Genomic DNA, 13,598 nt, shown 5'->3' with positions numbered 1-13,598 from the left:
GACTGTAAAGCAAAATGGGCATTGTGTATGGCCTATACTGACGTGACTTTTATCCTATTTCTCGACGATTCCTCGATTCCGTATACCAATGACGTACCGTTTCTGTGAAAACGTTCGAAAACGTAACCGGGTATCACATCGCATATAAATCGATATACATGTACTTACGAATGTGTGTACAAATGCGCGTTTGTGTATGCAACGCTTGAACGCGAGTGTATATACAGGTACTACAAGGAGCCGTGGATCAGGAACGCCCCTTTTTACGATACGATCGAATTTCTTTCCCGCGCAATTTCTAAGATACGATGAAACGTCAATAATCGAAAACATAAAATTGCGTACTTCTCATTTAATCCCTGGACTGATTTCACTTAATTTTTCAGCTTCCTTTCTTCAACGATGATCCCATTTTCTTTCTAATGAAATTTTTAATTTATTGTTATTTGATATTTTTTTTTGTCGAATTTGAACTTTGATCCTGACGTGTAGAGAATATAATCAAAATAAATGATGAATGCTGAAAAGGAAACGGAGAATTTCAAAATGTACATCATATAAACGTAACTGTATTTGTTTTCTGTTAAGAAAGATATGACTACTTTTTAAATTTGTTTAAAATTTTTTGTTTACTTCGTAATAGTTACAATTAAGTTTATGTTTAAAATAGTTTTTTTTATTTTAAAGGAAGTTATAGTACTTTAAGTAATTCGTTACTGAGAAAAATGTAGGAAGTATTTTAAATGAGTAAAAGATTTTCCTGTGTTTGCGTTTTGCTGAAGATAGCATGTTGCTAAATCAGTTATCATGCTTAGTAGCAAGAGAATGTTTTTAGACTGTCTGTTGTGTTCTTATGTAAAATATGTAATAGAAAGAAGTAAATGAATATATAAAGATTTTTACAATATAAATAAAATTTGATAAAATACGTAATGAATCTGTAAATTGTTTTATGTGTGCGTTATCGTAAATCTGTAACTTGATTTCATCATTTATAAATAAAAAGTAAAACATGTTGAAAATATGGAAATAATATTCTCTTTTTATACATTGTTTTAGGGTATTTAAACATTTCCTTGAAATGTGGTTACGAAGCGAACATGTTGGTAGACGACTACGTGGTCGCTTAAATATAAGCACCAGATCCAAAGTCTCCAACCATCGAGTACAAATAGGCAGTTTGCGGAAACTACCATCTATCAGTAATAATAATCATCGTATTAATTCACAAAACATGTGCGGCAGACTAACACGATGGAGGCGTAGATGTACACATTTTTTAAAAGAGGTCAGCATTAAAATTTTTAATCAAATATTAGATTTGAATTAATTGTTTTATATATAGTACATTCTTTCTTGTTATCATCAAAGACATTAATATTCAATTATATTTCAAAGTGTATTATTGTTATTAGCTTATCGTAAATGATCTTTGCAGGTCATTTATTAAAACAAACTTCACTGTTTCTTAAAAAGAAAAACTTTCTAACTAATCAGCGATTAATGGTTAATGAGTGACTGACTAACTCGCAAGGATGTTATGCAATTAGATTACTTAGAACTACAATCGAAGCCATTTGGTTAATATAAGGACACCAATTCAGTTTTGTTAAAAAGATTATTATCTTCGTAGGCTTGTAAAGAAAATGTTTTACATTTTGCGAAATCTACACCTATTAGACGAGAGAGAGGACCTCGTAGAAGAAAATGCATAAAGCGATCAATGGTTACTTCAACTCCATTACATCGATCAGCTGCGAAAGATGCAATTCCTGTAAGTTATTATAAATTACTTGATTTCTTTATAATCGAAAGTACATTGTCTAAATTTTTTTAGCTATCAAAATGCACAATAATATCTAAAGTCACAGAAGAATCTAAAGAAAACTGGAATACAACTATTTTATCTCTATATTCATCCATATTAAATACAGATTCATGTTGTTCCTCCATATCTACTATAAATGATTTCAAGCCTTCCATTCCAAGTGTATCACACCTGACAAATCTAATGCCTCCAGCATCTATAGGATCACATTCAGATCTTTCATATGTATTAGACAATGAAGAAGCTAAGAATAATGGTAAGTGAATTTATAAAAATTATATACTAATTTATTTTTTCTTTTGTGCATGCTAAATGAAATTTTACTTGTTATAGATGCCAGTTCACTGTATTATTCTGCTACCTGTACAGAAACAGAAACATCTGAAGAATGCTATAGTTTAATACATTCTACATCCATGTATGGAACACGCGCTTTCTCACCAGAAAAGTATTTTCCAAATGGAAAATACGCACTTAGCAACAACAATGAAAATAACAGCAGTTTATCAAAAAATCAATATTCTATTGACAGTCATTCATCGAAATATGAATCGAGTTATATTTCTGTAAAGTATAGTACATCAACCATGTACAGTATAAATCATCATCATTCATCTGATACAAATGGGAATGTTACTGAGAAATACAGTTCTGATGATATTGAGAGTGATTATCACGATGTTGAGTACATGGAAGTTGGAGGTGAGGAAATAGTAGAAAGTTGTGATGTGGAAAATATGGTTACTCATGTGCAGGAAGACTGGGAACCATTTGATCCTTATGTCTTTATCAAGCACTTACCACCTTTAACTCCAGCAATGAGAGCCAGATGTCCTGCTCTTCCACTTAAAACACGCAGCAGTCCAGAATTTAGTCTAGTATTAGATTTGGTATGTTTATATTTAACTGAAAAAATAAAATAGTAAATAATAAAAAATTATGAATTGAACACTGATAAAATTTTGATATCTAAATATCATGGAATAAATGAATCTCTGTTAAAAAATATTTTGTTACACAGGATGAAACATTAGTTCACTGTAGTCTACAAGAACTTTCGGATGCAGCGTTTCGTTTTCCAGTCGTTTTTCAAGATGTAACTTACACAGTGTTTGTCAGAACACGACCGTATTTTCGTGAATTTTTAGAACATGTCTCGTCACTGTACGAAGTAATCCTTTTTACTGCAAGTAAACGAGTTTATGCCAATAAATTAATGAATCTATTAGATCCGACAAGGAAGTTGATTAAATACCGTCTGTTCAGAGAGCACTGTGTTTGCGTTAATGGAAACTATATCAAGGATCTGTCTATATTGGGTAGAGATTTATCTAAAACTGTTATTATTGATAATAGTCCACAAGCATTTGGATATCAGGTAAATTAATATTTACGGAATGTAGAATGAAATGTTATAAATTATTCTTTATTCGTACAAAATATTTCTATTACAGTTAGAAAATGGTATCCCCATAGAAAGTTGGTTCGCTGATCGTTCAGATAATGAACTAATGAAGTTGTTACCTTTTTTAGAAAACTTAGTAAACTGGGTGAGTACTCACATTTATACACAATAAGTCATAACGGCCATTAGAAATAAAATAAATTTAATTATTATTGCAGGGAGGGGATGTTAGACCACGCATTAGAGAACAATTTCGACTTTTTAGTTTTTTACCACCAGATTAATTTAGGTAGTAAGCACAAAATTAATGTGGAAGTACCAGCCTACGTCGGTATATACATGTATGTATATCTTAAAAATATTAAGTAGATAAATGTAAGATATTAATACAAAGCGTGCAATAATACACGCCAAAAAAATTATATAATTTGGAATAATATCTTATTAATAAGCATGTCCGATGGAAAAACATTAAAACGCGTAAAATCCAAAACACAATTACTTTTGCAAACGTTTAAATTACTATCGAGCTATGATTTTCATGAAATTTCAAGTAAAAGTTCATTTATTAATGGAATGTATTAGATTTTATACTACATTATTACATTCTTAATCATATTTACTTTAAATTTGAAAATGTCTTAATACGTCAAAATTGTGTTAAGAAATATATCATAATATAGTAAATATGAGAATCTATATCTATCAAATTTTGGGCAGGTACCAACCAATTGAAATGATAGATAATAAAAGTTTGTAATTTACATACAGACCAATCAAGATTTAATATTAATGACTGCTAGAGCTAATGCGTTATGCGAGTAAATACTACGCATAAAGTTTTAATTCAAATTGTTTAACAATTGATTCGCGCATCGATTGTTAAATGCTCTAGCAATAAAAGTTGTAATAAATTACAGGTGTCTCTCAATTTACATATACTTTTCAGAAGGTGAATAAAAATTAATTTAAAATATACGAATATACGTGTAATATGAAATCGAGAGATGCCTGAAACATATTTGCATTAAAGAATCATTACTTTCTTTTTTGTTTTTGCAATTTTATTTAAAAAAATGTTTCAGTTTCTTTTTGTTAAAAGTGCTAAGTGTATATAAAATTAACTATTATATATGCGTACATACACTCGCTGGATTTTTTTTTTTTTTTTTTTTTTTTAACTTTTAGCTGAACAAGTTTTTTTTTTAACGAGATTACTTTAATTCAATTTATAAAATTAATTATAATGTCCGTTACACGTAAAAATACACAAAGCACTTAATGCATTTATCTATTCACAAGAGTAACTTAAGAAAGTTGATACTCACAAGGTGAAATTATTGCAATAGTTAACAAAAAACAGTAAAGTTCATCAGATAGAAACAAAATATACTCGTAGAATAAATACAGGTAAAAAATAAATATACAGCAAACTTCCAGTTGCGATACCAGTAACTTCTGTTTTCACAATGTTTTTACTTTTATGCATAGTACATACATAGCAAAAATGAAGTCATGCCTATATAATAGAAAAACCTGTAAAATGGGAATATTGAGCTCGTACCTTCAGTACAAAAAATACTGTTTGCATTTATTACATTTGTAATTGACTATTTCAATTTTGTATGGTTTTAAAAATGTGTCTGCACAAGTAATTCAGATTCATGTTAAAGCGATGTCCTCGAACATTAAAGTTTTACAAACGTTAGTATTATCATTTATAATTTTAATTTTGCAGATGATGATAATAATTATCGCATTTTTAATCAGTTTTTACCGATCGTTTCTTTTTTCTGTTTGTTTACTATAATGTAGGTATACACATACATTTAAAATATGTCTCAAGGGATACGAAGTCTTCGATTCAAGCTTAGTCATTATAGAGGAATATGATCTCAGTCTGATTATTTTTAATCAGTATATTAAAACTATAAGTGCTGAAGCTTTAGTTGAGCACTACAAGTATAAATCAGTATAGATTACAGGTTATTTGAGTGCATATATATTTATATTCGTAATGTCTTAATTACGAGTATACGATATGTATGTTCTGTATGAACGTGCGTGTGACAACTATATCATTATACCTACACCTAATAAGATTATAGAATTGCATGTATATCCATAGTCGGAGACCTATATCAAAATGAAACAACCATGCAAAATAATTTAGCACAAGTAACATGAGAATTTATATCTTGTAGTTCTTATACTTCAAGATCACATGTACGTTTCACGTCACAAAATTACAGATGTGTAAGATCGATCCTGTTATTAAAAATTTTGAAAGTGTTTAAATTTTCTATATTGGATATATTTTTCATTAAGTTCCGAATCTTATTAAAGTTGATACTTTATAATTTCGTATGAGTGTGTTGAGCGAAAATGCAAATAGATATAATCTTTTAATTTTATTATTATAAATTATTGTGAATATTTATCATTTCATGCAATGATTTTATTTCCTTTTATGTTAATAAATATTAAATCACAAGTCGCTTACACTTCTGTTTAGAATAATGAAATTATATTTCTATGTACATTGTAATAGCAACTTTCAGACATAATATTTGTTACTGAAAGATACTATCAAGAAATAAAAAATAATAAAAGTAGGGAGATTGTACAAGAAAAATACATGCTTGTTACATATAAAACAAATGTTTATGTTATTAATTCGTTTATTTGTCATTAAACGATAAATATATTCACATATAAATTGTTCTAGTACGAAAGCGAACATTGTTTGTTTAATAACATGCTTGCACATTAAATATTACATTACAAGGAACATTTCAACATTTTCAAATATACTAGACTAATTTTATGTTCTATTTAGTACACAAATGTTTGACTAATTAAAATATAATAGTCATAACCAGTATTTATTGTAATTAAACGCTGGAGACAAGAAGTATGTAACAGACTGAATATAATAATTAGAAAAACTAATATACAGCAGTGCAAAATTTTGTATATTTTCAAATTCAGCTTTTTATGGTATAAAATAATTTGAACATTACTCCAACAACTTATATTTAACTTAAATTGGACATTATTGTATTACACCATAATACACCATTATGTTATTTTAAATACAATTTCTAAGCGTATATTACAATTAGATAGAACACAAGAATCTATATAAAAACTGACTAGAGACATAATAAAACTTTATTATATAATGCCAAAGTATTCTGTATAAAATAAATATGCATTGAAAATTGATGCACATTAATAGAAACATACATACGTAGAGATAAATATATATCATCATTAACTATGTTAAATATATACACAATGTCTATGATTGAAAAATTACTTATTGTCGATTAATACCACATATAATTATACTTAACATCAAAATGATTATTTTTGTACATGATTTTTCAGTGCGATTCAGTTAAATCAGAAATAAATGTTGATAATAACTATGTTAAAAATAATATTTTAAAAAATGGACAATAATCATTTAACAATCATTTACGATTACTTCCGACAAGAAGCCATTCTGTGAAATGTCAAGTTTACAGATACCTTTTATCGATTACGTATTCTTGCTGTTTTCCAAGAACATACCTATGTTTGGAAATCCTCAAAGTCGTGTTACTTACTTCTCGCCTCTAACGTTTCGCTACTTTACATGATCGCTTGAGGAGAAAAAATGCTGAAAAATGTCACGTGCAGTATTATGTATTTAAAATAACGTTATTTCATGTTCAACGCTAATATAATTTCTATAGTTAACAGTTGTAACAAGTTAACTATTAATAATTTCTTATTTTCTATACAATTTATTATCCCTCCAAACTCGAACTTCAGATACATTGAATTTTTCTTTATTGTTGTTACTGCAAGATTTGTCATATTTATGTACCCGTGTAGATATATGATATACAATATATATGTACACTTTGAGTTCTCAAGCAACATAGATTTGTAAATTGGTGGTTATATTTCCACATACATATGAAATAGAATTTGTTTTTCATCAATGTTTCTTTTCGTAAAAAAGTATGCATAGATATGTTCAACTTTAATTAACTTTCGTAATAAAGATTGTATACCAAATATATTGTAGGGAGAAGCAAAGATCGATCCCGGCAGGAATTACTAATTATACTAGGTCAAATATTTTAATCAGCCTTCAGGAAGCCTGCGACTAATAAAGAAAATTACTCAATTGACACTTTGACTTAGTATACAAATAGAGCATTAAAAAATATTACACAACATAGTTTTTATTGGTTGATATTTGTGTTTAAGTGATTAAAATTGCCTTTAAAGTTTTGAATAAATTACTTTTGAATAATAAATAAAAGATAAATAACTTTTGATCTGTTATTCGTTCAATAAAAATTACAATTAAATTATATGATCAAATTATGTTCCATGTTAAACAAATAAAAATTTATTCGAATAAGTATTCAATTAAATATACGCGATTAAACTACTGTACGGAATTTTTATTCGTCATCTATTATTGAAATAAAATTTTACCCTATACTGATACTTATATGCAGAATGGTCCAGAACGATTCAACTGCATAAGTCGAAGACTTGCGTGTACCTAAGTGTATTTTATATAGTCATATATCATACACCATAAGATTGTTACCTAAAGTACATTTTATTATTTAAAATAAAAGAAGTTAGCTTTTTGAAAAAAAATCAATCAAATTTTTATTGAATGCTGCACAGTTTTGGCTTTGCATCTTCGTTTTTGGCAACGTTGCATGCATAAAACAGGAACTTATTATCAGTGCAGTCAGTATACCTGAGTTCAACATATCTGAAGTTCGAGTGTAGCTCCTTCTAATCTTCTGAACGCTGGAAATACCTAGTCTCAATGCGTTTGCAGAGATTCACAAGCAGTTGATAGCTCTGGACAATATTCGCCAGTTTGTTACCAGGTAGAGGTGTTGTAATTATTGTGAAAATATGTCCAAAGACTAAGGCATCCAATTCATTTGGTATTCTAAATATAATTAAATAATACAATAATCAATTAGAAATTTAACTAAACAAATAAATATACAAATAGATATATATTTCATGCACTTGTACAAATCTATTGACAAAATAACAATAAATGTTTATAATTAAAGAGAATCTTCCGATAATGGTGGTAGTGATTCAAGGGATTCTGAACAATTCCATAGGGTATCTTTGGAGGGGGAGTTGATAACTTCAAAATCCATTACAGATTCAGCCAAAGCATACTGGAAATAGTTATGTTCAACATTTATAGCATGCTCAATGAGTTTAGGAAATTGTTTTACAGTTGCAGCAATATCTTCTACAGTAGGACGAAGTTTAGAGTTGAGTAGTTTATGTACATGACCAAACACCAAAGCATCTACTTCATTAGGCCTTTTTAATTTGAAAACATAAAAATAAAATAGTAATGTGCGAGATGTATTTCACTTATCATTAAAGTTAAGTGTTAGATGAACGTTATGATACGTGTCTATCTAGTGTTTTTATTAAATTCTACTATGAAAGATTAACAAAACTTTTATAATAATTGATGTTAACTTATACTTACTTTTCTCCAGAAAAATATGTATTACCCTCCAGTCTATCGGATAATGCTGTGCAACAATTTTTTACCTCTGTACATACTTCCTCTAAAGTCTTATTATACCACCCAAGTACATTGAGTTTCTTTATGACATCTTTTCTTTTCTGCCAGTTTAAATAGTGATTCAAGGGCCAAGGATATACACTCCCATGTCTTGGCTTGGTTACCTCGTTTAAAGTTACTTCGTCGATCCAAGAAATATATAATTCAGCATTTACAAATACATTATTCACTAACGATATATAAGCTCTCATGTCTGCTTTGCAATTTGAAGATAAATGATCTGATAAACTTATGCCTTTATTTCCTATGAATGACACAATATTGTCAAATTCAGATATTAAAAATGCTCCGCATTTAATAAATGGCACTCGGCCAGATGGTGACATATATTCCGCATTGCTTCTCAGCTCTATTTGAAATTTAAGATCACACATTTTAAGGAAAGCTTGTACGGCTAAACAATTTGCACTATCGGGTAACAATATTTGTTCAACCTCGTATGGTTGATATAAAGTAATTGTTTGGGGCCATGGCTCTTGACCTAAATGAAAAGAAGGAGCATAATTTAATTGGTGTTTTGAAATAAAAAAAAAAAGAATTAGGCTTTCAAATTGTAAACATAAAGATTAACATAGAATAATGTATAAAACTGTTGTGTATAAACATTTGAACATCACATACAGATGTAATAAGAAAAAACTAATAAATAATATAGTAACGCTATTGAACAGATAAAGGTTAAGTATCGTGTAAGTTAAAATCGTGAAATAAAATACTTCAAAATAAAATAAACAATTACCTTCTAATTCAAAAATTATAGAATCCTCCAACAAAGTGCTAGGCATTTTATTGAATTGAGTTTAATATTAACAATGATATAAAATTTTAATTTTTTCAACTAGACCGAACTTCGCCAGTAAGAGAGAACAAGGAAACGTTAAAAGCAATCAAATCGGAACTTTTCCAATGTAAATAATGAAGTTAATATTTCGAGAACAAGTACATTACAATTCAAGTAGATACATTAGATAAAATAATAAAATTTAATTTTTATAGCAAATACTTTCCCAGATTATTAGCTTTAGTTACCACAATTTGCAATAACTTCAAATCAAAATGTATTAATTTATTTACATATTTTCATATATGTATTAATACTTTTATATAATACAAGCATATTAAAAAAGAATTCAAGTAATTATACAAATCTGGATTTATGGAAATAAGTTTTTTCAAATTTTCAACTTTAAACATTTCTTGTCAAGAAATCGTATTAAAAGCGTGTTTTTAATCGATGATTGCTCTAATGTGAAACCATGAATTTAACAAATAAATATTTTAACTTTTTTGATCTTTTTCGAAGTTTTTTATTGTAGGATATCGATTTAATGATTTAGACTGAATATGTTAAATAACATTCGCTGAATATATTTTATTAATTTTGAATTTAGAAATTTAAAAAATTAAAAATGTTAAAGTCAATGTTATATTTATGTATGCAAATATGTATTGAAATTATTTGTTTAAGTATCTATACATTTTAAAACTTGCAAAGAGTATAATTATATTTAAATAGTGTATAAATAGTATATTGGTGAATGATAGTAGTATAGTGAAGAGTCATTTTGAATGCCGCAAGTATTTCCGCGCCGGAAATGTTCAACACAATCTGCGCAAGGGTTAGTGCGCTGTAAACAGCAGTTTCTTTCTCTTTCAAACACGCCAAGATGTCGAAGAGAGGTAAGTTTGTTTTCGTGGCTGTTAAGAATCCAATAAAATCCGTCTGATGGTACCCTATCAATTTAAAACGAATTATACAAAAAATGGACAAACGTTTACTGTGTGCAATGATAGGAATAATTTTATATTAATAACGGTGCAAATTGGAAAAATTATCAATTGTATTTGGGAATAAATTTGCGTAGACGTGTCCGCCGATAACAACAATTAATATGAAATCATTATTTTTTAAGGACGTGGTGGTTCGGCAGGAGCGAAATTTAGGATATCTCTAGGTTTGCCAGTTGGTGCAGTCATTAATTGTGCTGATAATACTGGTAAGTACTTAATAAAAAATTATACAAATAGCACATAACCTCAAACACTAACCGTGTTATGGCTATTGATTAACACATGGGTTATGAGTGTCATTGTATTTTAAAATATTTACTAGAATTACCTATACTTCAAATAAGGAATAACATTAGTACCTATCGGTAGTAAATGATAATCTAATAGTTCACTGCAAAATAAAAGTCTAGCAATTATGTTATTGTTAATTTATTAAATATTGCCATTGATAGAATTACTTTTCTTTCACTTATTTTCTAATATAAGGAATCATTAGTATATGAAAGATAAAGTTTAATTTCGTATAATTAAATATATTTTGAAGTTTAGTTATTTTTGCATTATATAGTAAGCAAATTTAGTATGAATATAATATGATAAATTTGACATACGACAAAGTTGATTTAATTGAATATGTGGATAAGAAAATGTCTATATATTTTAATTATAATTTTCAGCTATAAAGTTTAATAAATAATTTTTTTACAGGTGCAAAAAATTTATATGTCATTGCAGTTCAAGGAATTAAAGGCAGATTAAATCGTTTGCCAGCTGCAGGATCAGGTGACATGATTGTTGCCACTGTGAAGAAGGGAAAACCTGAACTCAGGAAAAAAGGTACTTTTAATTGAACTTGTCAATTTTACAAATTATAGAATTTGTAATTGTGTTTATATATATTTGTTTTCCACATATGTAATCTTGCTTTATAAAGTAGTAATCACTACTGTATAAACAATTTTATGAAAATTGAATATTTTATAGAATTTTCATTTTACTTGTTTGGAGAATTACAAATAACTTGTTTTAAGCTTATATTCTTATTCTTATAATTTTATATACTTTTACAGTTTTATAGATACCTATTTTGATCAAAAGATGCATATAATTGTGAAAATAAATGTAGTAATGAAATTAATGTAAATTATGGTATTTTTAATATCATGTTATTGAGACAAAATGATTTAACTTTTTAAGTTAAAATTTAAAAAAATATCTTGACACTTTTGGTAGAAATAGCATTAAATGAATTGTGCCTGCGTAATAAAAACTTTATTCTATTTCATAGTTATGCCTGCAGTGGTGATAAGGCAACGGAAACCATTTCGAAGGAAGGATGGGGTGTTTATATATTTTGAGGACAATGCAGGCGTTATAGTAAATAATAAAGGTGAAATGAAAGGATCAGCTATTACAGGACCTGTTGCGAAAGAATGTGCAGATTTGTGGCCCAGGATTGCATCTAACGCTAGCAGTATTGCTTAAAACGTACTGTATAAATTTATTGTCCTTAATAAAATATATTTGAGCATTTGCTCAGAACTTTTTTTGTATTTTTTTCTTGTTATAATCTTTCATTTGACAATCGTTAAATAAATTAAGATAGAATAAATATTACACAGCTTTCAATAAAATTTATATGGAATGGTAGATGTATGTTTACAAAAAATATAAGTACAACGTTAATTGAATATGTTTATAAATTTCTGAAAAAAGGAGGTTAGCGTTTGGGAAATCCTATTTGGCAAAAAGGAATCGTTTATCCAAAGAAAGATGATTTTTTATATTTATAATTATGTGTATCTTCAAGAAAGGTATTGTTAAATTTCAGTAATTATTATACAGTTTGATCTACAATCCGTTATCAATACAGATCAACTTAAATACGAATCCCGATTACTGATAATAAAATAATGTTAAAAAGAGAAGAAATACCAAAAAATAGTTTAATGCTTATTACGTGGTTATGCTATCTAAAAAGAAAGAACTTTGCAAATATATATCAGAAACTAAGACAGTGTGGCGGTTATATGTATAGGAAAAAGTTGTTCAAAATCTTATGTTTTATAACATATTTTACAATCATCAAAATCGAAGTTGAGGCCCCCTAAAGTAAATAATTATCAAAAAAATTTTCGAAATCGTATGCTGATTGTCGCGTGGTAAAATTTCAGATGTTGCAAGAGCAAGAAGGAAAGGCTCACACTCGCCTTCTTTCTCGTTTTCCCAAAGTTGCACGAAGTTACGTACAGATGGTCCTTGCGGTAGTATGTCTCTGTTTTCTCCAAACATCAACAATCCTTCTTAAGATTTATATAAATCGTTTTAAAAAATTTGTAGAAATCATGTATATGTATCGAAATAATTATAAAACTATAAGACGTATAATCATTATCCGGGAGCTGATTACGTTCAAAATCTAATCAGACTTTAAAACGAGAACATAAAACTTAAATGTAAAATTTTATTGTGCGTAAATAGGCACAGAAAAAAAAATTTCTTTTTTTTTAATAGTCACAATATGATCAGGGGATTTTAAAACGTGTATTTTTGCTAAAAAAAATTTTCGAAATTTTTGTTTCATTGAAATTCATTTAGTCGTTTAGATGCAATCATGTTAACAGCATAGGAACAAAAAAAATTTCTTTTTTATTAATAGTCACAATATAATCAAGGGGTCTTAAAATGTACATTTTCGCTAAAAAAAATTTTCGAAATTTTTGTTTCGTATGGTACTTTCCTTATACCTTACACAAGTCAGAAAGTAAAAATGCTGGGACAGTCGAGACGGAATCGTTTGCCGATTATCGCGAGATCGTATTTCAGCTGTTACAAGAGCAAGAAGGAAAGGTTCACACTCGCCTTCTTTCTCGATTTCCCGAAATTGTGCGAAGTGCCGAGCCACGTACACGTGGCTCATGCGCGTA

The 13,598-nt window shown here is 28.2% G+C and overlaps 3 protein-coding genes across 5 annotated transcripts; 2 read left to right on the top strand and 1 right to left on the bottom strand.

Moving 5' to 3' along the window:
- The first annotated feature begins 104 nt into the window (after nt 1-104).
- On the top strand, nt 105-8,345 carry LOC143350302 (uncharacterized). Of its 2 annotated transcripts, none has more exons than XM_076782317.1 (8): nt 105-227; nt 1,060-1,288; nt 1,634-1,774; nt 1,838-2,084; nt 2,162-2,718; nt 2,850-3,206; nt 3,283-3,378; nt 3,452-8,345. In XM_076782317.1, the coding sequence occupies exons 2-8, from the start codon at nt 1,082-1,084 to the stop codon at nt 3,515-3,517; spliced, it is 1,671 nt and encodes a 556-aa protein (XP_076638432.1). In that variant the 5' UTR covers nt 105-227; nt 1,060-1,081; the 3' UTR covers nt 3,518-8,345. The 2 variants fall into 2 exon arrangements, with proteins under 2 accessions (XP_076638432.1, XP_076638431.1); XM_076782316.1 differs by lacking the exon at nt 105-227 and adding an exon at nt 476-548.
- LOC143350307 (metaxin-2) lies at nt 6,765-9,825 on the bottom strand. 2 transcript variants are annotated; one of them, XM_076782331.1, is made up of 4 exons: nt 9,620-9,816; nt 8,782-9,361; nt 8,074-8,211; nt 6,765-6,900 (listed from the first exon to the last, which is right to left on the bottom strand). In XM_076782331.1, the coding sequence occupies exons 1-4, from the start codon at nt 9,663-9,665 to the stop codon at nt 6,873-6,875; spliced, it is 792 nt and encodes a 263-aa protein (XP_076638446.1). In that variant the 5' UTR covers nt 9,666-9,816; the 3' UTR covers nt 6,765-6,872. The 2 variants fall into 2 exon arrangements, with proteins under 2 accessions (XP_076638446.1, XP_076638445.1); XM_076782330.1 differs by lacking the exons at nt 6,765-6,900; nt 8,074-8,211 and adding an exon at nt 8,245-8,606 and having other exon boundaries at nt 9,620-9,825.
- Nucleotides 9,826-10,487: 662 nt separating this feature from the next.
- Nucleotides 10,488-12,213, top strand: Rpl23 (ribosomal protein L23). The gene is made up of 4 exons (XM_076781262.1): nt 10,488-10,560; nt 10,794-10,877; nt 11,380-11,508; nt 11,960-12,213. Exons 1-4 carry the CDS (start codon nt 10,548-10,550, stop codon nt 12,154-12,156), a joined length of 423 nt encoding a protein of 140 aa, XP_076637377.1. The 5' UTR covers nt 10,488-10,547; the 3' UTR covers nt 12,157-12,213.
- Nucleotides 12,214-13,598: the final 1,385 nt, after the last annotated feature.

Source organism: Colletes latitarsis, chromosome 14, assembly GCF_051014445.1.
Source record: "Colletes latitarsis isolate SP2378_abdomen chromosome 14, iyColLati1, whole genome shotgun sequence".
In the NCBI taxonomy this organism is placed as follows: Eukaryota; Metazoa; Arthropoda; class Insecta; order Hymenoptera; family Colletidae; genus Colletes; species Colletes latitarsis.
The sequence above is the reverse complement of the archived record's forward strand: the minus strand, read 5'-3'. Positions and strand labels throughout refer to the sequence as shown.